At 36.8% G+C, this 23,071-nt stretch overlaps 3 protein-coding genes across 3 annotated transcripts; 2 read left to right on the top strand and 1 right to left on the bottom strand.

Annotated features, from left to right (window-relative positions):
* The first annotated feature begins 11,799 nt into the window (after positions 1-11,799).
* On the top strand, positions 11,800-13,494 carry LOC109215915 (probable sodium/metabolite cotransporter BASS4, chloroplastic). Its single transcript, XM_019380039.1, has 2 exons — positions 11,800-12,009; positions 12,155-13,494. The coding sequence occupies exons 1-2, from the start codon at positions 11,842-11,844 to the stop codon at positions 13,217-13,219; spliced, it is 1,233 nt and encodes a 410-aa protein (XP_019235584.1). The 5' UTR covers positions 11,800-11,841; the 3' UTR covers positions 13,220-13,494.
* A 2,096-nt stretch (positions 13,495-15,590) lies between these two features.
* Positions 15,591-17,264, bottom strand: LOC109215917 (fasciclin-like arabinogalactan protein 12). The gene is made up of 2 exons (XM_019380041.1): positions 16,679-17,264; positions 15,591-16,051 (listed from the first exon to the last, which is right to left on the bottom strand). Exons 1-2 carry the CDS (start codon positions 17,198-17,200, stop codon positions 15,830-15,832), a joined length of 744 nt encoding a protein of 247 aa, XP_019235586.1. The 5' UTR covers positions 17,201-17,264; the 3' UTR covers positions 15,591-15,829.
* A 2,259-nt stretch (positions 17,265-19,523) lies between these two features.
* Positions 19,524-21,998, top strand: LOC109215911. Its single transcript, XM_019380035.1, has 4 exons — positions 19,524-20,128; positions 20,277-20,827; positions 21,047-21,657; positions 21,789-21,998. Exons 1-4 carry the CDS (start codon positions 19,524-19,526, stop codon positions 21,996-21,998), a joined length of 1,977 nt encoding a protein of 658 aa, XP_019235580.1.
* The last annotated feature ends 1,073 nt before the right edge of the window (positions 21,999-23,071 follow it).

The raw sequence follows: 23,071 nt of genomic DNA, 5'->3' as shown, positions 1-23,071 counted from the left end.
TTGCTGAATTCTCACCATGCACCACATCATTCACAGGACCAAAATAACATTCTCTGATCATAATAGCCAACATTTCCCGAATCTGATGCTCACAACGCACCTCATGATATATATAAGTCTTGTTCCAACTCGCGCAACACCGCCACGACAGAAGAGACGTGTAGAAATCTATAACCAACTGCCAAGTCAACAAATCATTGAGCCTACACTCCTGACAAGAACATTACCTCATTCTGAACCAAATAATGATCTTTGCTCTTTAGTATACTTCATACAATCCGATTGCACTGATCCTAGATCCAATAACCTTGTCTCACCCAGTACAAACTACTCAGGCAATAAGCCACCACAGACATGACCAAAAGTCTCATATGATGCCATAATGTGCCAATAGGCTACCAACTCGAACGTGATACACAAGAAAGACGAACACTGGAAGAGACTACTCCACTCACACAGTTAATATGAACTTTCCTCAGAAAATGGAAATAAAACACACGGAATAGAATATAAGGGACTGTAATCATCATCACACTGTTGCGGCGTGCAACCCGATCCAAACAACATACCCATGGCAGCGCGCCACCCGATCCACACATAAAATTCACATAAGGAGATACACATCGAGCTAAATTGCTCATTACAACACAATACCGAATATCGGCCACAAGCAAGCTAAGTGCATAATACCATCTCTGAGGGGACATATAGCGCCATAAGCTAACAAACTCAAGCACAACTGAGGTGCGATAAATGTTCTGAAACTAAAGAGCCATCCTGTTCACATAGCACCATCGCTACGCGGAACCTCAACACATAAGAAATTTACCAAGCCGTTTCGTAACTCACACGGCACAATATAGCATTACATGAAATAGCCGACGACGAAATAACATCCAACGTCCGCATACTCCTCCATAAGGAGAGGTATGCTGAATTGAACACATTCGGCCTGATATAGAGCCCATATTCATATTTAAATCCATCCACAGACCTCAAGCCAATTCTGATCGTACCGAACTAGGCCAATAATCTTTTCTGGGTCCATAATAACCCCCTTTTTCCCATAACATACAAGAATAACCATCATAACCGAAGTAATCCTCCACAGTCCACAACCCAATAAATTGATTGCCCTCCAGGCATAAATTCTCAAATTAGTGATATTACCACCATTTTCATACTTGGTTTAAATCTTCAATCAATCAAGTGACTACATGTCACGCTCATACAATCTCTCCGTGAGACATGCTCCCACGACCTTCCGCACCATATAACAAGTTTGCACATCCATACCACCGGCCGCACTAATGCTGTAAAGCATAACAGGAATCTGTAACCAAGATGCAAAGCCTCCTACAGAAACATCGATTTCAGGTGACGCTGAAGATAATACCAGCTTACTTTAAACATCCCAATCCCCTTCCTGCTCATCCGAGATCGTGACATCCTTGTCAACACCGAATCGCAACCTTGATCCTTCCAAATTTCATATCGCTTACTGCACCTAACAAACCAATATGCGATAGAGCCAGAATTTTATCATAACTCCTGAACCACTAATAGGGTAAACACTTCATCATATAAAAACTTTTTACTTAACTCATTCTGAGAGAACCATAGCAACACACGAGTAAATCTTCATAACCGTAGAACATGCAAATCCTCTAGTAGTGGTTTAAACCACCATAACCCATTCGGGATCCGCCTACACATAACAACTCAATCCGCACTCATCCTGAGTGGCCTTGTATCACCAGACCATGTTGTCGCAAATCCCACCAACCACCTCATACCCTCCTTGTGTGCATGCACGCCTCCTCAACTGATGCACCCATTTCGATAATTCCTCTACGAATCCGAAGTCCTTTTCTCTCATTCCTCCAAATGCTACACTGCAAGCCGAAGATATCATAGAACGTTCCGAGCCTCTTTTCATAATCCGCTGCAATTCGCGGGCTTGAAATTCCTAGGCACTGCATTTTAACATTTGAATTCACTAGGACCGTTGTTGAGAGTCACCCACTCTAGCTTGGTCCTGAATATAATCAACCCCAAGGCTCCGCTGGCATATGAACACCCTTCTCAATGAAGCACCCGACTGAATCACTTCCCTTGTAAATCACCTCTGTACGAAGCATAAATCCCGAATCTTCCCAAAGCCCGAACATGAGTCAATAAGGCCAACTATAGCACACCCTTATCAATTCCTTTGCTCAAATTACCACTTATGTTCTTTTCCCTTAGCTGTAATAACTTACCAATACGTCGATAACCCGAAACCTCACGAGTAGATAACCATGCAACTCGATCGTAGACGGTGGGACTCTCCCACTTAGCTTAGAGCCACTTATTACATAACCCTGGAACCCACCAAGATTCTTTCTTCATTGTTGACATGATCTTGCACAACCAACCCGCCAAATTCCTCGAAATCTTTCTGTAAAACCCTTTATGAATACTCTGAATCATTAACCACATTCACATGTCCGACCTCTTTACCGTCTAGCCAGTAGGACTCTTCGCAAAAGCTTTGCCAACCACGCGATCGTTGATCTGCTCACAGGATATAACCCACCTGTGGAGATTACACGCTGACATCTTTCAACGCTGCTGCACGAGGTACAATCACTACGTCATCCATAACCCATCATGAGCCCGTGCTCATCCACCAATTGTACTAGTCCGTTCACTTCTTAGGGACATCAACTAAATGTGCAACGGTACCTCCAAATCCAAGGTCATGTTGTATCCTTCTTCATATCGGGCAACTCCTTTCTGTTGCATCAAATCTCCCGCCGTATAATAGCCGATATTTCAAATTAAGTCCGTAGACCCAGTCACTGTCCACCCTGAATCCCAAATCACTCTAGACTTTTTCTCCGGGTGTGTAGTTATCCTGCCACTGATCCCATATGCTACTCTCCCACTTTGGGCAAACTCACTTCTTTAAGCAACTACTCGGTTCCTGTTTTTCCACACTAGGCGTCCTAGAAGTTCAATCACCACGAGACACTCCCCACATGTCCTTCCTCGTCCTTTGCTGCTCAGTTGTTGCCTTAAATCAATATCTAGCTCTGTAGCACTTGCACCAACAGATTGCTACTACTTTAAACCCTTCCGAAGATCATCTTTCTCGAGCCGTCAACATTAGAAATACCGATTCGATCCTGAACCACCGCACATCGCGATCTCTAACAGCCGCTTCTCCAATACCATCTCCCCATATCATACTCCAAAGGCGAATTGTAGAAGATCATAACACCGGCGAACTTAACACATATAATTGAGGACGACGAGACCACGTCGCAGATAAAAATTCCACCACACTTGAAAACACCAAGTCTCGTTACTCTATCAACCCAAACCTGATCATCTATGGTCCGATTGCCTTTACTCCGCCGGAAATAAGATACTAGATCTCTGAATCATACACTTAGTAAACCCCCTCTCAAGTCATTCACTGCCCCGACACATAGGCAAGCATTCCACCCTCTCATCAATACTGCGCGAAAATCGTTCATAAGCATCATAGCATCCTGTGTATAACCTCGAAGCTCTCAGAAGTACAACTACTGAGCTGAAACGACAGAATATTCTTTCGCAAAGCGACGACAATAGTCAAACCAACTGCGCAGGGAGAAGCATCCCGCACCACCTCTGTAGTACCTTTAGAATTTCTCAATTCCTGATTTATAATAAGCGATTCGCATCGCATAAGATCGATTGGGAAGGAAACAAAGGCATAAACCTCAAATGAATCAAATTGCACGATGAGGAAATTAAGAAGGGAAGTGCTCCTAACAGCCCTGTAGCCTCCCGAAGATAAGTACAGACGTCTCTGTACCAATCCGAGAGACTCTACTAGACTTGCTCATGACTCATGAGACCTAAGGGAACCTAGTGCTCTGATACCATGTTGTCACGATCCAAAATCCACTAAGGGTCGTGATGGCGCCGGACACCATTGTCAGGCAAGCCAACACTAATTAATTAATAACTTCTTGTTTTAGATATCTCTGAATTTACTTCTTTTATATATTTAAATAAGAGAGAATAAGTTCCACTGAATAAATAATAATATCTTTAACAATTTCAAATACTGAATAATCCCATAGACATCCCAGAACCCGTTATCACAAGTGCATGAGCAATTACTAAGAGAATCGAATAAAGTACAATCACTGTCCAGAATACAAATTGGACAGAAGTAAATACAATACGCTGAAAGAGACTATACTGGCTGCGGGTCGCCTCGAGAAATGCAGCTCACCTAGTCTCCGTATCATCCATGCTGCTATGCCCAGTAGGCCGCTAGAAATACCTGTACCTGTGCAACAAAATGCACAGCAAGTGTAGCATGAGTACCAAAACAACGTGTACTCAGTAAGTATCCCGCCTAATCTCGAAGAAGTAGAGATGAGAGGTCGACTTCGACACTTACTAGTGGTCTAATAAAGATAAATCGATAATATAACAAATTGAGGATTTATACAAGCATGATTTTAATTCAATAAAGTGAAGCAAGTAAGCAATTCTTACTTTTATAGGAAATTCCCAAATCCCTTTTCATCATTCATACATTTATTCTCAAACCGGGAAGAAAAAATATCACTTTAATAAATTTCAAGGCAAGCAATACAAGCATGTGCAAATCATGCCGAGGACGTACGGCCCGATCCAACAATATTTAAACTATGCACTGCCAGAGAGTCAGATGGCGCGAACCATAGATGCATCTATTACCCCGCTCGCGAATCATACATGCGACGCGATCAAATATAAATAAACAATCACCCTGCTCGCGAATCATACATGTGACGCAGGTACACATAGAATCACATATTCAAACAGTCAATCAAGATATTCGTCAAGGAAATAATTATTCAAGGAGGTGTAAATTCTCCCTTTTTACAAGTCAAGAAAATGAAGTTTAACTCTTTTAGAAAATCGTTTGCCACTTCGATATGATTTAAGCATTTTTAAATTTGTCAAAAAGGTTGCATTTATTACAAGTAAGCATGTTTTTGGGTCCTAAACTACCCGGACATAAGCATAATAGTAGCTACGCACGGACTCTCGTCACCTCGTGCGTACGTAGCCCCCACAAATAGGAGCACATAACCAATTAACTCACCTATGGGGACAATTCCCTCTTACAAGGTTAGAAAGGAGACTCACCTCGCTCCGAAGCCTATATCCCAATTTAAGAACGCGCTCAAACCTCTAAATTGGAGCCGAACAATCCAAAACTATTCAAATGGGGTAAGAACTAGTCAATATATGCTCAAAAGTTCATATTCTAATTATTAAACCAATTTCCCAACCCTAAATGCAAGGTTCCTAAAATTCATCCCCGGGCCCAAGTGCCCAGATTCCGGAAATTTTTGAAGAAAGTTGTTACCCATAACCTAAGGATCAAAATATATGATTTTTACTCCATTCCATAACGAATTTCGTGGTCAAATTTCATTTTTATCCAAAACCTAGATTTTTCATCTAAACCCTTGATTTCACCAATTTTCATATGTTAATCTAGCCATAATCTATGTATTAAACTCATGTTGTGTAGAAATTACATACCTCGAAGTGCTAGGTGAAAACCCTCTTCCAAAAGCTCCAAAAATCGCCTAAGACCAAGTGGAAAATGAAGGAAATGGGCTAACTCTCGGGATAAAAAGCCCTGGGTTCCAGCCGCAGATGTCGCATTTGCAACATCCGGCTCGCAAATGCGATGTCTCATTTTCGACAAATGCATCGCAAATGCGAAGCCTAGCCAACCCTGCCCTGGTCGCATTTGCGACAAGATTCTTCGCAAATGCGAAGGTGACAGCCTCGCAAAAGCGATCCTTTGTTCGCAAATGCGAACTTTCCCCTCAGAAGCCCAGGCTCGCAAATGCGAGCTCCGTCTCGCAAATGTGATGAACGTATTTGCGACCAATTCCTCGCAAATGCAATCATACCAGAACTAGAAATTCCAACTCCTTCACAAACACTTCGAAGCTACTCCGAAACTCACCGAGCCTCCGGGGCTCCAAACTAAACACCCACACAAGTCTGAAAACATAACACGGACTTGCTCAAAGCCTCAAATCACATCAAACAACGCTAAAACCATGAATCGCACTCCAATTCAAGCTTAATGAACTTAAAAATTTCAAACTTCTACTTCCGATGTTTAAACCTATCAAATCACGTCTGATTGACCTCAAATTTTGCACACAAGTCATATTCGGCATTACGGACCTACTCCAACTTCCGTAATCGGAATCCGACCCCGATATCAAAAAGTCAACTCTCGATCAAGCTTTCCAAAACCCTTCAAATTTCTATCTTTAGCCAAAAGACTCCAAAATGACCCGCGGACCTCCGAATTCACTTCCGATCGCGCTCCCAATACCAGAATCACCGTACGGAGCTATTCCCAGACTTGGAATCTCAAACGGACATTGATAACACTAAGATGCACTTCAATCCAAACTTATGGAATTTTTCCAAAAATGCTAACTTCCACAATAGGTGCCAAAACGTTCCCGGGTCTTCCAAAACCCGATCCGAACATACGCCCAAGTCCGAAATCATCATACGAACCTGCTGGAATCTTCGAATCCCGATTCCGAGGTCGTTTACTCAAAAATCCAATCTTAGTCAATTCTTTCAACTTAAAGCTTCCGAAATGAGAATTCTCTCTCCAAATCAACTCTGAACTTCCCGGAATTCAATTCCGACCATGCGTACAAGTCATAATACCTTAAGTGAAGCTACTCAGGGCTTCAAACCGCTGAACGATGCGCTAGAGCTCAAAACGACCGGTCAAGTCGTTACAGCATGTATTCACATGTATTCGCGCCATGTATTCATTAATACAACAGCAAAAAGCGCCTAAAATCAGGGCAGTCCAGATGTACGCACATGTATTCACATATATTCGTGCCGCTGTATTCCTGAATACATCTATAAAAAGCGCCTAAAATTAGGGCAGTTCAGCTGTACACGCATGTATTCATAATGTATTCGCGCCATGTATTCATGAATACAGTAACGTCAATCACCTTAAAAATAGTTATATCCAATTGTCTAAGAGAAGGGGAAAACATAAATAGCGTATTTCATGCCTCAATGGTAGTATATACCATAAGTACTTATTTTGCTATAAAATATAAGAGGTAGCTATAGAAAATAATATTTTAAAATAATTTTGATTTCTAATAAATAGGGTGTATACCTTTGCTATAGGAGGTAAACTTTTCTTTATTTATTGCATGCTGGTCGGGGACTATCATCTCAACATGTTTTGTGAATTGGAGAGTTGCTGCAAATGGGCCTGAAGACATTATCCAACAGCCTTACCCATGGCAAATCTAAGGTATAAGCAGTCCTACAGGAAATTACATTCAATGATTTTGAAATTGGATTCTTGATTTTTTTTATCCATGCTTGCCCCATGGGCAACATTTAAGATCAAAAGTCAAAAGTGTTCCCCATAGGACAAGCGAGGGGCAACACTTGTTAAGCTTGAAGCTTTGTTCACGGGACAAGCGAGGGGCAACACTTACTTCTTCAGCTATATGTTGTGGCACATTCCATTTGCTTTCATCAGGCAGCAGGTCTACTGGTATTTCATACGTATGCAAGAGGTTCTCCCTAGTGTAATAAGGAGAACAATAGTTTTCATAAGACTCACTCTTGTGCCTTAAAGCAGCCAAATCATGTGCACAAGGAAGTTCATCAAGCTGGAATTGTCCACAACTACATCTCTTGTTTTCAAGACAAACAATATAGCGCTTCACACCATCTATCACTGTATGAATGTGATCTGTTGAAACCCTCACCTACAATTACATTACAAACACACAACAAATTATCAGCAACATATACGAAATAACTATAATTATTCAACAATTCATCTACAATGTCTGTTAATATTTTAGTTTGATGCAATAATTGATCAGATGTTATTGGATATAGCTTACTCTGAGCTTCTGCGATAATGTTCTGCTGTCCTCCAACTCTTTGTTGTATTTTTTCCCAAGGTATGTGAATGTACCTTTTGCTTTCAATAACTTTTCATTAGTCCAACGTTCAAGAAGAGTCCTCTTGTACTCTAATAGTTCTACTATCGGCAGCTCTCTTGCATCTCTTGTTATCGCATTCAATGACTCTGCAATGTTTGATGTCATAGTCCAAGTTCTGTTCACCGTAGCATGTACTCGAGACCATCTGTGATAGCCAATATCGTATAACTATGCTTTAACACGCGTGTTGATCTCTTCAATCTTTGACATTCTTTCATTAAATTCATCAAGCGTGTATGATCGTGTCGTGGCAAAGTACAATTCGCTTAACTTTAGATGACCTTTCTTGAACTTTGACCTTATATTTGTCCAAATATGCCACATGCAAGAATAATGTGGCATGCCGGTATAAACAATAGATGTTGCCTTCAAGATACTCTCATTCCGATCCGAAACAATACACATATTTGGTTTTTCACCATATGCATGTTTGAATTGCTCAAAAAAACACTTCCATTATGCGTCATTTTCTGAATCAACAATAGCATATGCCAGTGGTAATATGCTACCTATCATATGTGGCAAAAAGGAATTCAATTTCCATCATAAAACTGTAGATAAAGAAAAATACATACAAACAACAAATCTTCAACAATATATCTACAATAAATCTACAATACCTGCTGCATCCATTGTGCTAGCTGTTAGCATTATTCCCCTGTATGCTGACTTCAAGAAGGTCCCATCAACTACTACAACTGGCCTACAATAATTCCAGCCATTGATTGACGTACTAATCGCAACAAATGCATACAAGAAACAGCCATCGTCGGTCTTCTTCAATTTAACTACCGACCCCGGATAAGTCTTCTCCAGAATATACGAATAACTAGGCAATCGACTGTAGGAGTCAGCAGGATAACCTCTCAAAAATTCCAAAGCCATTTCCTTTGCTCTCCAAGCTTGCATGTATGTTAAGCTCACCCCGTATTCAGACAACATATAAGTTTGTATGTCTTTTGGTGTGTAAATTGTCTTAGGATCGGCATATTTTGGTATAACCATGCTACCCACTACCATGGCAGTAGGTTTGCATTGTATGTATGTATTGTCCATCAAAGAGCATGTGTGCAAGCTATTGAATTTTCGAACCTTGAACATTGCTGAATCATTTATGCTGGTGGACTTGAAGTTCCATGTACAATCTTCCCTAACACATACCAGGCAGTAGCTACAGAATAAAAACAATTTAAACAATGGTATGAAAAATGTAGATACACAAAAAATAGGCTGTTTAATCATGAAAATCTTATATTTAATAATTTGTATACAAAAAAACTACAAATTATCTACAATTTGTATACAAAGATATTACAAACACTGAAGAACAAAAAAAATACAAATAAACTACAAATTAAACAAAGACATGATTTTTGACCATTGAACTGTTTGTACCTTCTAGCACTAGACATTTTCACCCTAAATTGGAACTTGTACGTGACAGAATAGTGCTTCATTGCACTAGCAATTGTTTGCTTGTCTTTGTATACTTGGCCTACTTCAATAACAGTTGGTGTATTTTCTGTTATGATTATACTTTCATATTTCACTATCGCCGGAGATGTTGGCATATTAATCAACTTCAGTGTTCCAGATGAACCTGCAATCAATTAAAGCTAAGTACAGTTATGATATATATTGTAGATATTTTATAGTAAAACTGTAGAACAATGAAATTCAAGACTTACATATTCATAAATATTGATATACACATGTTATGTAGTTTTTATTTAGAAATATTGTAGATAAATTATAGAACAAATGAAATTCAATACTTATTTTAATCAACACATGTTATGTAGTTTTTTTGTGGAAATATTGTAGAAAAATTGTAGAACGCATGAGATATAAACAAATTTCACCACTGGTATAACAGATCAAACCTGCAATTGCGTTCGAATTAGAGATACTGCATTCCAAATCGAAATCCTGCACTGTTATGTATAGCGGATACATTCCTAAGCTTTTGTTTTCCTTTTTCGTCTCCATGTATACTCGAACTCCCATATCGTTCCTAATTTTCATTGGCCGACAATGTTCGTTGATAATGTATTTGATTTCGATTATTTTTTCTGATGTATCGATCATTAGATGCTCTGCGATTGTAGAAATCAATTGGCTATAACTTGCATCTTCACTGACTACAATTCCGTCGATATGAAAATCTCTGTATCTCCAAAGCTATCCCAATTACCATTTAGCTAAACCATAATAGCTATTTTTGATATTATTGCGCGTGATTCAGTACAATTTTAGATAATTGATTCGATTTTGCTTGTGAAACCAGAATATACAGTGAAAAACAGAGTATACGAAAAATAGAGTATCGAAATTGTGGGAGAAACGGAATAATTTCAGGCTTAATCAATGGCGACTAATGTGCCGCAAAAAAATCTCGGTAGAATCCTTTACTATCCCAAATTCTCGCTCCTAAAAAAGGAATGTTACAGTAGAAAGGATTCCTTTTTAAATTGTTTGTATAGATTTTGTAGGAAAAATGTATCCAGGGAGGATAATATTGTAAACAAGGATATTTTTTGTAATAAAGTTTCATATAGTATATAGGAATAAAATTTTCTCTTTGTGAATTGGAGCTTGCTGCAAATGGGCCTGAAGACATTATCCAACAGTCTTACCCATGGCAAATCTAAGGTATAAGGAGTCCTACAGGAAATTACATTCAATGATTTTATTCAATGATTTTGAAATTGGATGTTCTTGATTTTTTTATCCATGCTTGCCCCATGGGCAACCTTTAAGATCAAAAGTCAAAAGTGTTCCCCATGGAACAAGCGAAGGGCAACACTTGTTAAGCTTGAAGCTCTGCTCACGGGACAAGCGAGGGGCAACACTTATTAAACTTCAAGTTCTGCCAATAAGACAAGCAGTAAGGGCATATATAGCCCTTTAGATGCCTATGGGTTCATCTGACTCATAACTTTCAACACGGAGTATAGATATATGTGTAAAAGCCTACTAAAATCTTAACAAATATTGGAGTTGAACCCATAATTTTACTAGTATAATGAGTTCAATGCTGAGAAGCTTAAAAGTTTAACTTATTAAATTTAACTTCTTGATCCGCGTCGAGGTCAAAAAATCAAGAGTAACACTGAAATGTCTTATTTGTGCAAATCACTCACAGTGAAATTATAACAAAACCTTACAGTTCCTTTAATGGGCTTTACAAATATTTCAGTCATCAACCATAGGTTGTGTCGTTAGGTACTTCCAATTCTCTTTAAACTTAAGCTGAATAATTACATGTATAATGTATTTGAGTTCCAATAAGAGCCCGTTTGGATTAGCTGATTGTAAATAGCTAATAAGCTTGAAGTGCTGAAAAACTTTTTTAAGTGCTGAAATTGATTTTTAAAATAAATATTTACGTGTTTGGATAGAAGTGCTGAAACTGATAATAAGCAGTGTTTGATTAAAAAGTACTGATAAGCTATTTTTTTTGTTAAAATGACTAAAATACCCTAGTATTTTTTTCAAAATATTATAAATTAAAAATTTCTTTGTAAAGAAAAGAATTAACAACGAATATGGAATGAAAAGAAAGTTAAAAAATTTATTTTGGGAAAAGTATTTTGTGAATTAGAAAATATTATTAAAGATAAACTAGTAAAAGTGTTGGTCAAACCAAAAGTGCTTATAAATTAGAAAGTCATAAGTGGGAGGTGATGGCGCTTTGCCTGTTTTACCAAATGCCTATATAAAGCCAAAAGCTAGTTATAATCCAGTTTGACCCAAATTCCACCCAATGGCGATGGCGGGGACACTCCAAATCCTACTCCTCAACCCTCAAAATGGGCGGCGTCCTCATCTTCCGACGACCCAAACCCACTTTCCATTTTCCAAAATTAGCAGAAACAGCAACATCAGCAGGTCACAGCTTCTCATTAGAGCCACTTTACAACACTCAAATCAGGTGAACTTTCCTCCTTTCCTTTCCTTTATTATTATGTTCTTAGGTGCTACGGTGTTAAAATCGATTTGATGTTAAAAACTGTACAAATCAACTGTTAGAACAGTTTATTAACTTTTCAGCTGATAGATTTAATGGTATTTTCCAGGGAAGTGGTAGTGGAGACCAGCTTCCACGGGCTACTGCAAAATTAAACTGGGTAAAACCAATTTGGGGATTTGTATCAAACAATTTCTTGCCTTTAGCTTTAATTGGTGGAGTAGCATTAGGGCTTGTTAATCCTACACTTGGTTGTCTTGCTGATAGATATTATCTGTCCAAATTTAGCACTTTTGGGATATTTATAATCTCGGGGCTCACATTGCGTAGTGATGAAGTAGGTGCTGCTGTTGAAGCTTGGCCTGTTGGTATTTTTGGTCTCGTTTCCATTTTGTTCTTCACTCCTTTATTTTCCAAGATTATTATGCTTCTAAAGCTTCAACCTCAAGAATTCGTCACAGGGTTGGCAATATTTAGCTGTATGCCCACGACATTATCTAGTGGAGTGGCACTAACTCGATTAGCAGGAGGAAACTCTGCTCTTGCTCTTGCGATGACCTTAATATCAAACCTTTTAGGAATTCTGATTGTACCTTTTTCGATCTCCAAGCTCATAGCGGCTGGTGTTGGTGTGTCTGTCCCGGCTGAGCAGTTGTTTAGAAGCCTTGTTTTCACTCTTTTAGTTCCTCTTATCATAGGGAAGGCATTACGAGAATGTTTCAAAGGCGTGGCTGAGTTTTCTGATCGAAATCGTAAGCTTTTAGCAATGATGAGTTCTCTCCTCTTAAGTTTAGCGCCATTTATACAAGTGAGCAGATCGAGGTCACTGCTTCTATTGGTTAAGCCAGAAGTTTTTCTTCTGGCTGTTGTGTTAGGAGTGCTTCTGCATCTCATCCTTTTTGCTTTTAATGCTCTGGCAATAACATTACTTTCCACTACTTCAACATCATTTTCAAAGAAGGAAAATATTAGTGCTCTCTTAATTGTTGCAAGCCAGAAAACTTTGCCTGTAATGGTAGCAGTAGTGGAACAGCTCGGAAATGCTCTTGGTGAATCTGGTTTGCTGGTTCTTCCATGCATAGCAGCACATTTGAACCAGATCATTTTGGACTCTTTGTTGGTCAACTTTTGGCTTCAAAAAGGGCATGCTTCAGACAATTTGAAGACTGCTTGAAATAATCTCAAGTCCCCTGCCGATGGTGGGTGCTGCACACAAGAAGGAATAATTCACATGTAAGTCATTGAAGTCTAGAAGTTCTAATAGTGATACTTATTTTTCTGATAAAGTTCTGATGGTACTAGCCCCGTTAACCTGGAAAAATCATCCGTATAATCTCTCTTTGTGATAGTGAAGCTGATGTAAAATAACCATCTTATTGAATTTAACAATACTTATGTTTCACACAAAAAGAATAAAAACACGGCCCTCAAACTTGCCCCTTCTTTTCATTTAGATATACTAATTAAGGGTTATTCCTATTGAACACCTGAACTCAAGCAAAATTGTGTCTATTAGACACGTCTTGCACAGTTTTTGGCACAGCCTTAAGAGTGTGTTGCCCAACGCCTCGTATGTGGAAAAGTTAACCGATAAAACCATTCCACCTTTTCTAACTTAACTCATCAGATATATCTGTAGAAAAATGTCAACCTGCACGTTTTCTGGGGGGAAAAGTTCTGGTCCAGCAAAATCTTGGAGAGATAAACTCCCAAATTCCATCCTTTCCTACTTCAATTCATCCAATCAAACTCAAGACCATTTTAGGCTCCAACAATCACCACCTCCCTCGCTGTTGCAAAACTCAATCTTAAGTCCCGTCCCACCTGTTCCTCATCTATTAACCCCACAATCAACACTGCTCCATCTCTGTCAGTCATCAACAACTACAACAAATCCAGTGTAATCCCACGAGTGGGGTGTGGGGAGGGTAGGGTAGTGTGTACGCAGACCTTACCCTTACCTTGTGTAGGTAGAGAGGTTGTTTCCGATAGACTCTCGGGATCAGGAAAAGCATATTTCCATCTCCGTCGGTCGTGGTCATTAAAACTCCTCAGATGCAAAACCCTTTAACACTCCATAAAAAATTCTCTAACAAGACCACCCTATATCGGCCATGAAATATTTATTTGGGGTTTGGGTTTCTGATGGTTTATTGTTGGGAGAAAAGTAAAAAGAAAAATAAAGAAACAGCCAAGAAGAGGAAAGAAGTGGGTGGAAATACAAGTGAAAAACATAGTCTTGTAATTGTTGTTTTCATCTTAATTAGTTTAGAAATCTTGTTTCCATGTAAATGTTTCAGGACCTTCTTATGAATCTGTTGTTATTTTCTTCGAAAAAATGTGTTTGTTTACTTTGTTTATCGATCTTGCTTGTATGTGATCACTCTCGTTTTCTTCTTACACTTTTCCGTTTGAGATCTTTGAAAAAAAAACATTTAAAAGAATAGGTAAGGAGATTGCAGTGTTAATGGGAGTGTTATGAGGAGAGAAGAAGCAAACGAACGAAAAAAGAAAATAAATTAATCTCATGCTTTCAAAGGAAGTCTAAACACGAAATTAATCGCACTCAAGCATAATTGGAAGCAATCTCATGCTTTCAAAGGAAGTTTAAGAGCCTATTTGGCCATGAATTTTTTTTTTATTTTTTTCGAAAAAAATCCACTTTTTGCGAAATCGGTTTTTGGCCATAACATTTTCGATTTTCGCCTGAAGATGAATTTTGGAATTTTTCAAAATTTTGAAAAACTCCAAAAAGTTATTTTTCAAAATTTTCACTTAGATCACTTACGAAAATTCAAAAATAACCCAAAATTATATTCATGTTCAAATACAATCCTAATTTTCAACTACCATTTTCACTTGAATTTTTTATATACTTTTTCGGAATTTTACAATTCTTGTGTCCGAACGCCCACTAAGACACTCACTTTGTCATGTCCGTATTTCGTGTTTAATAGAATTATTTTGTTTAAGTTCTAAAAGCTTTTAATAGATACAACCCTTAGTTTAGGCGTTTAAATAAAAACTTAAGCAAGTTTGCAGGGCCACATATGTAGTACGTAAGACTTAAACAACTTGCTTGGATATTTAGTATGAAGTGTCTTTAGCTGTCTTTAAGGTCCGAAAAAGTCAAGCGTATATTAAAAGAGAATTTATATTGTTAAGCAAAAACTAAATTTAGCAGGTAGATTCATAATAATTTTGGTTGTGGTAGTATGTTGCATGAATCCTTCATTTGTCCCGATGTATTCGTGTCGAATGGAGGATTTGGGTGCTTCGTGTAAATATTCATTGAATTTATTGTGAAAAGCTAGTCTTTCTGCATGCGAACCGGAAAAGATCTAAAATTAGCCCCAAATGCAGGAGAGTTATTGGACCTATCTACTTACAAGGCGACTTGGTACGCTTTTTTACTTGACTAATTATTGTCCATATATTGCTTACACTTACATATCCTTTAAAATACACTAAAGTAAGCAAGAAATTTGACGTACCTGTCCCATTTTAGACCTAACGGTAATACGATTTTGAGAAGAAACATTAAGTTAAAAAATAAATGAAGTACGCATTATCATAGACACTTCAAAAATTGATTCTTATCTTACATGGCTGAATACAATGAAAATGAAAAGAAAAAAAAATAGAGGAAAAGAAAAAGAATGCATGGTAGGAAAGGAAGGGTAATTATTCAAAGCAATCACTTGACGTATCACAACCGTTGAAACTTCATCATCTCTTCAAAATAATACGATCACGAGCAATCTTCACCGTCCAATATCTAAAGTTATAACCAAAATACGAACAAGGAAACTCCAATAACCAACACTGCCATGGCATGCATGGCAATGCTCTCAGCACCGGAATCATCCGCCGGCGAGTCATCATTGCCGGAGCTAGGGCTCAAGGCTGCCGGAGACTTTCTCTTTGACTTCAGCGTAGCCGGAGCCGGTGCCATCGCCGGAGCAGAAGCAGCAAATATACTCATAGGTTGAAGCACTTTATCAACCTGACAAGCAGATAATTAGAAGATATGAGAATTGTAATAGTTATTCTTGAAAATGTGATGCAAACATTGAAATCTACAAAAATTGATTTTAAGAAATGCGAGGAATTTGGATATATGCAGCTTAATAAGTTTTTTGAAATTTCAATGTGAACTTTACATTCTACAATCAAATTTTTGTACATTCAATGGTGAAGAGTTAATTTACTTCTCAAAATGTATCAAAGTCAGCTAACATTTTCGAGTTATTTTCGTCTATCAATATTTTACTCTTGGCTGTGTTTGATATGACAAAAATTATTTTTTCAGAAAATATTCTTGGAAAAATGACAGTGCCTAAAAAATATTTTCATGGAAAATGTTTTCCGATATTTGATTGGAGAGTGAAAAATATATTTTTAACAATATTAGCAAAGGAATAGTGTTTTAATTATATTTTTCTAATAGCAAAGATTGATAACGTCTAAGTGCTGGTTAAATTAGTGATTTGAAATTAAAACTTGAGATACTTGTAAAAGAAAATAACCTCCGCCCAAAAGTGAGAAAAGTCATTTTTTTCCGTTGAAAATATTTTCTTCATACCAAACACACCCTTAGTCTTCGTGCTTCTATAATAATAACAATTCTAACCTGATAAACTGCAAGCTGACCATCAGTGTAAATTGTGTTAGACACAGTAGCATCATCAACACCAGTGGATACATTCACTTGGTTGCCGGAAGTCGTCACATTTAACGGAAAATCTCCCGGACTAGCATCACCGGCTTGTGTCCTTAACGGATTACTAACAGTTTGAAACTGAGCCATAGAAATAAAATTAGGAAGAACATGAAATTGTACCAACTGAACTTGCTGTTGAGCACTTAAAGAATTTATAGTGCCAGATTTAAGGTTAGAAAATGCATTATCAGTAGGTGCAAAAACAGTCATTCCTTGATTAGAATTGTTAAGTTGTGTATTGATTTGATCACCAACTTGTGTGACTTTCATTAATCTTATTAAAGTGGTGAATTGGCCAGCTTTTTCTAGTATTTTTGTTATATTGGTTGGTCCAGAGGGAGCTGGAGCTGTGGCAGTTTGAGCTTGGGCTAAGGTAGATAATTGGAGGATAAGTAAAAGGAGTGAAAGAGATGAAAAAATATGGTGTTTCATATTTTCAAGAATGGAATGGTTGTAATATGGAATAGGGAAGTTTGAACTTTGAAAGGAGAATGATGTGGTTTGCTAATAGAAGAGAAGACTAGGGCTTTTATGGATAGGAAAGAATGTGTTAGGTGAGGGGGAGAAGATATTATAGTTTTAATACAAATTACTACTTGATCTAGTTTAACTTCTATACATTAATATTGTTAAATAATTATTAAGTTACATAAAAGATTATTATACATAATCGTCTAAAATAAATTGATCCATGACAAGGAAAATATACGTAATCGGTTCTAGAATTAAATTTAATAGCTTCGTCCTTTAAGGTTTCAGCATCAAACGTATTTTACTTTTAAAATTATTTGTTCAATTTTAATATTTACTAAAATTTTAGTTATGTATATGAATTTTTTTTATGCCGGCGGTGCATACAAGTTAACTCCTACTCCCTTCATTTTAATTCGTTTGGCATAGTATGACTCAGCAAGCAATTTAAGAAAAAAGAGAAAAAAATTTAAATTTGTTGTCTTACTAGACCATAACATTTGTATGGTTACTATAAGACTTAGAAATTTGTGGTTTTAAACCTATCATAATATTTAAGTGGCTATAAAAGCTTTTAGTAAAGAAAATAAAAATGACCATTCATTTTAGAACATATTAACAAAGAAATAGTGTCATATAAAGTGAAACGGAAAAAGTAATAAAATAGCATCCCTTTACATAAGTTTGGTGGGAAGTTACAATTGCAGTGGTTACAAAAAGGAAAAAATCTCCACATTCTTTCCAAGACTGACCATTAAATCTTGAAAGGGAGAGTTGGAATTGGTTTTTTTTTTTTTAGTGGGGGGGTGGGGGTGGGGGTGGGGGGGGTTGGAGTGTTGCTGAGGTGGAGGTTAAGCAACTATTACAGCTGATAGTTTGCTTGGAAAGGCAGGAAGACAGAGATCTAAAGTGAGATGGATGCTACTACTTAAGTTTTCTATGATTGCTTAGCTTACACTTGTGTGTGTAAATAATTTTTGTAGGGTATGATAATTTGCTGCATACTTAAAAATGAAGCTTTCAATTATATCATTTCAGTTCTTTGCTTTGATCAGCCGAGTGTCTATCATAAATAGTTTCTCTACACGAGGTAGGGATAAGATCGCGTACTCTTTACCCTATTTGTAAGATTACGCTGAATATGTTATTATTGTTCTTGATCATCTGGACCCAATCTATGATCTCTAAGCTAACTTCTAATCTTGTTTTTTCTTTCTTTTTTCTTCTTATTAATTTTTTTCTTTGTGCTGATATGAATGAAGAATTTTCTTCTTTTTTCTTTTTATTAATTTTTTTTTCCTTTGTGCTGATATGAATGAAGATAGTGTACCAAAAAATGACATGAATGAAGGTACTCGATAACAAGGAAAATTCTAATTGTTCCTCAGCTTCTTTATGAGTATCATTAGAAAGTGGAAAACTGAGGAAGTGTTTGGTATGACAAAAAATATTTCTTTGGTCATTTTCTAGTGTTTAATTGCATTAAAAAGATCATGGAAAATATTTTCGAAAATAACTTCTCTCACTTTTGGATGAAAGTGATACTTTTCCGTCACAATTATCTAAACTTCTAACTTCATATAACTGTCTTAACCAAAACACAGACATTATACTAGAGATTGACAAATTAAAGAACTTTAGGTTATACTAGATGAAACTGTTTCTCTTTAATTATATTTTTTCTCTTTGGAGACATATGAGCTTGACCATTTTCTATATGGTCCAGATTAGTTAATATTTGTTTTTAGAAAATTACAAATGTTTTCTTATGGGTAAGCCCTCAATTTCTTTGCTCTTTTGGTTCATAATTCAGTATACCAAACTTAGAAAAGGTTGCGAGAAAACTTGCTTATTCAGTCAAATCTGAGGACTATAGCTTACCTAACTGTAGATTAATTCGGTTAAGCAAAATCTCTAAACTGATTTGAAAAGGAAAAATTTCATATTAAAACAATTGGGCTGCCTCCTTTTCAGCTTTATAGCCCATATTTCAATTTATAATTGAGTAGCCCAAAAATTATAGGCCCATATCTGAAAAAGGAGCGTTAATTCCGTTTTTTTGGGAGTAAAAAGCGGGATTTTCTACATTTTCTCAAATTCTTTCTAATCTTCTTCCCCAAATACTTCAAAAACGAGATCTTCCCATGAATGCAGCTCCAAAAACCCTAGAATTTCTTCTTCATCTCGAATTAACAACAAATCAAACACGAAAAGTAAAATTTGTTTGCTGCAAATCAGCGCAATTTTAGTTTTTGCTTCAATTTTGATTTCCATTTTTTGTTCGATGGAGATTTTTCCAGTTTACGTTCTTCATAGTGGTGAATGGGAAGAAAACAAGTTTATCAATTTCGTCAGCGATTGTGTAATAATCGAGTCGATGTTCACCTACAACAATTTAGTTGCAGCTATTTCGGAACAGATTAGGATCGATAGTGAGTTAAACACAATAGATATTAACTTTCTCCCAAATGTTGGTTTGCCACCGATCCTGATTTACAACGATACAGGTGTGAAGGTGTATATCGAATTAAAGAAGAAAAACTTGAATTTCACTGAATATCCTTTGTTTGTGACAGTGAAAGAGATATATGAAAATCGTTTGGTTCCTACAAGTTCTAGTTGTGTAGTTGCTACAAGTTCCAGCTGTTTGGTTGGTACAAGTTCAGATTCTAGAGATGTATCAACAATTGATAGCACTGAGATTATTGATATCAAATTTATTGAAAACATGAACTTTAGTGAAAACACGGGTATAATAGATGATATACTGAACGAATTTGTTGAGGAAGATCAAGTTTATAAGGATAAAGATACAGTTGTCGGTGTGATGAAGAACTTGGCTGTACGTGAAAGGTTCCAATTCAAGGTGAAGAGATCAAGCGCAACAAGGTATGTAAATAATTGTATATTCTGTTATATATATGTATAAATATGTATAAAGTAGTATATATTTGTATCTAGGTATTAAAATTAGTATATATGTAGTTATGTTTTTGTATACAAGTGTATTTAGAAGTTGAATAATCTTTAATCCTAGGTATCACCTTATGTGTATGGATGAAAATTGTGCTTGGAGTTTCAAATCTTCTGCCGTTTTCAAGGCAAACATATTCAAAGTGAGAAGTTACAATAATAATCACACATGCGGCTATGGTAAAAGATACTTAACACTACGTCAAGCTACTTCGGGTGTAATTGCTAGTATAGTCAAGGACAAGTATGTTAATCCAAAAAAAGTTTACACCGCAAATGATATAATAGAGGACATACAAAAGCAACACGGAATTGAGGCGAGCTACATGAAAGCATGGAGAGCTAAAGAGATAGCAATGGCAATGATAAGAGGGAGTCCTAGTGATTCATATAAGGAGTTGCCGAAGTATTTTTATATGTTAGAGCAAACAAATCCAGGAACGGTTATAAAGTTGCACAAATCAGAAGATGGATGCTTTCTTTATGCATATGTTTCGCTATATGCATCTATCAAGGGCTGGGAGCATTGCAGACCGATAATGGTTGTTGATGGAAGTTTCCTTAAAGCAGCATATCAGGGTACCATATTGACTGCTTGCACACAGGATGGAGCTGGTGAGTTGACTGCATCTACCTTGTTTCTGCAGTTTGTATAATGTTGTAGTTTCATGTATAAAAGTGTATAGGATTTCACAGCTACTGTTTTTATAAAATTTGCAGTTGGTATAAAATTGTATAATTGTGTATAACTGTGTATAATATTTGTATAATTGTCTGAATCCTAATATCTATTATTTAATTGTCTGAATCCTAATATCTATTTTGTATAAACAGGAAAAATCCTTCCACTTGCATATGCAATTGTAGATTCAGAGAATAACAAATCTTGGGAGTGGTTCTTTGTCCAGATAAAGGGTACTTTTGGAGTTAGGGAAGTTATGTGTATAGTTTCAGATAGAAATGAAAGCATCTTCAATGCCACAAAAGCTGTGTACCCAGAAGTACCACATTGTATTTACATGTTTCACTTGTGGCAGAATGTAAAGCGCACATTCAAGAAACATCACAAACAATTGAAGGATATCTTCTTTGCTTTGGCTAGAGCTTACACGGTAGAGAAGTTTGAGTACCATATGACAGAGATGTGCAAAATTGATCCGAGAGTGCAGCCTTACTTGTTCGGAATTGGATACGAAAGGTGGTCTAGGGCATATTCCAAAGTGAAAAGGTCGATGGTAATGACTTCCAATATTGCAGAGTCAATTAATGCAGCAAACAAGGATGCTAGAGAGTTACCAGTAATGCGATTGCTAGAGTACATGACAAATTTGCTACAACAGTGGAACAACAAAAATATAAAAAGTGCAATGGAGACATCTACAGAGCTTGGCAAAAAGTACGACAAACTCCTTCGGGAAAATCTGATTGCATCGGAGCAAATGACGGTAAATTGAATCAAATATAATGATGTTTGGCACTGCTGACTTGCATTTTACTGCTTGTATAAGGATGTATATCTCTGTATAATAATGTATAATGTTCTTTCACTTTTTTTTTAAAAAAAAAAAAATTGCAGGTGAGACCTGCTACGGAGAAGTTATATACTGTGTTTGAAGGGGTAAGGCGAAACATAGTGTGCCTTGAAGAGGGAACATGCAGTTGTGGAAAATTTCAAATGGATGAACTTTCATGTCCACATGCTTGGGCGGTCTTGAAGAACCAGCAGCTGAAACCTAGCCAGTATTGCTCTTTTTACTACAAGAAGGATAAACTCCTTAGAACTTAAGAATTGTCAGTGAATCCGATGCCAGATGAGAGTCTATGGGTAATCCCAACAGAGGTGATGGAAGATAAGATGTGGTCCTACCACCTAAAGGGAGAAGGAATGCAGGAAGGCCAAGAAAGGAAAGACTCAAACCTGCTTCAAAAAAAGAGTCTAAGAGGGCATTTTCATGTTCTGTGTGGACCAAAATAGCTAGTTGAAAACATAACACTAACTATTACATTTGTTCTCATGTTGAGTAGTTAAGTTTCACAAAGAATAGAGTTACAAATGTTGAGTAGTTAAGTCTCACAAGTAATTGAATTACAAATGTCAATAAAGATTTACAACTTACGCTATATATTGCAACTGTGTTAAATATGTTTCATTATACATGTTTTGATTATCCAATAATAGTGTGTTGTTGTTTTTAATGGTGCTAAATATATTGATACATTGTACAAATACAAAACAGAACTGCTGATATTATATGTATACAGATGTATAAATGAGAGTATAAGTTTGTATAAATATGTATAAACCCTGCTACAACAACAAAACTGCAACCATAATGAAAATACATACTTTGTTAAAGGACAAAAGCAACTGATATATTCATTAAAATGTAATTCATTCACAGCCACAATGTGTAATGACTACCGCAAATTACACAAAAATAAAAACATCTATAAAATCCTTTAATGCTATCTCACAAGTAGCAGAATAGTACTTAGACAAAACTAGGCAAAAACTCCTGATACATAGAAAAACTACAGTAAAATGGGAAAAACAGAACTACTTTCTCGGTCTCCCCCTCTTCCTCTTCTTAAAAAGTCTCCCTGTGATTTCATCACCACTAATTGCACCGGACTGTTGCTTTTTCCTTCCATAATCACACAACAGAGATCCTCACCTGGTGCGAAGTGTCTCAATGTCAAAATTATCTTTTCGAATTTCCTTACCAAGGATGAAATACTCAGCAAAGCCAGCAACAAAAGCACCACAATCACTGTAATTAAAAAGAAAAAAATCAGATTCAAATAGGTAAACTAATAGTAAATAGTAAAACAATTGAGATTAACCTACCATTTGATCTG

Source organism: Nicotiana attenuata, unplaced genomic scaffold (genome assembly GCF_001879085.1).
Source record: "Nicotiana attenuata strain UT unplaced genomic scaffold, NIATTr2, whole genome shotgun sequence".
In the NCBI taxonomy this organism is placed as follows: Eukaryota; Viridiplantae; Streptophyta; class Magnoliopsida; order Solanales; family Solanaceae; genus Nicotiana; species Nicotiana attenuata.
The sequence above is the reverse complement of the archived record's forward strand: the minus strand, read 5'-3'. Positions and strand labels throughout refer to the sequence as shown.

What these genes read in the sequence shown, in the direction of transcription:
- LOC109215915 (XM_019380039.1), top strand. Translation starts at nt 11,842, where the DNA reads ATGGCGATGGCGGGGACACTCCAAATCCTACTCCTCAACCCTCAAAAT. An exon ending in CTTTACAACACTCAAATCAG is followed by an intron (nt 12,010 to 12,154) that starts GTGAACTTTCCT and finishes GGTATTTTCCAG; the next exon opens with GGAAGTGGTAGTGGAGACCA.
- LOC109215917 (XM_019380041.1), bottom strand. Translation starts at nt 17,200, where the DNA reads ATGAAACACCATATTTTTTCATCTCTTTCACTCCTTTTACTTATCCTC. An exon ending in GTCAGCTTGCAGTTTATCAG is followed by an intron (nt 16,052 to 16,678) that starts GTTAGAATTGTT and finishes TCTGCTTGTCAG; the next exon opens with GTTGATAAAGTGCTTCAACC.
- LOC109215911 (XM_019380035.1), top strand. Translation starts at nt 19,524, where the DNA reads ATGGAGATTTTTCCAGTTTACGTTCTTCATAGTGGTGAATGGGAAGAA. An exon ending in AAGAGATCAAGCGCAACAAG is followed by an intron (nt 20,129 to 20,276) that starts GTATGTAAATAA and finishes CTTTAATCCTAG; the next exon opens with GTATCACCTTATGTGTATGG. An exon ending in TTGCACACAGGATGGAGCTG is followed by an intron (nt 20,828 to 21,046) that starts GTGAGTTGACTG and finishes TTGTATAAACAG; the next exon opens with GAAAAATCCTTCCACTTGCA.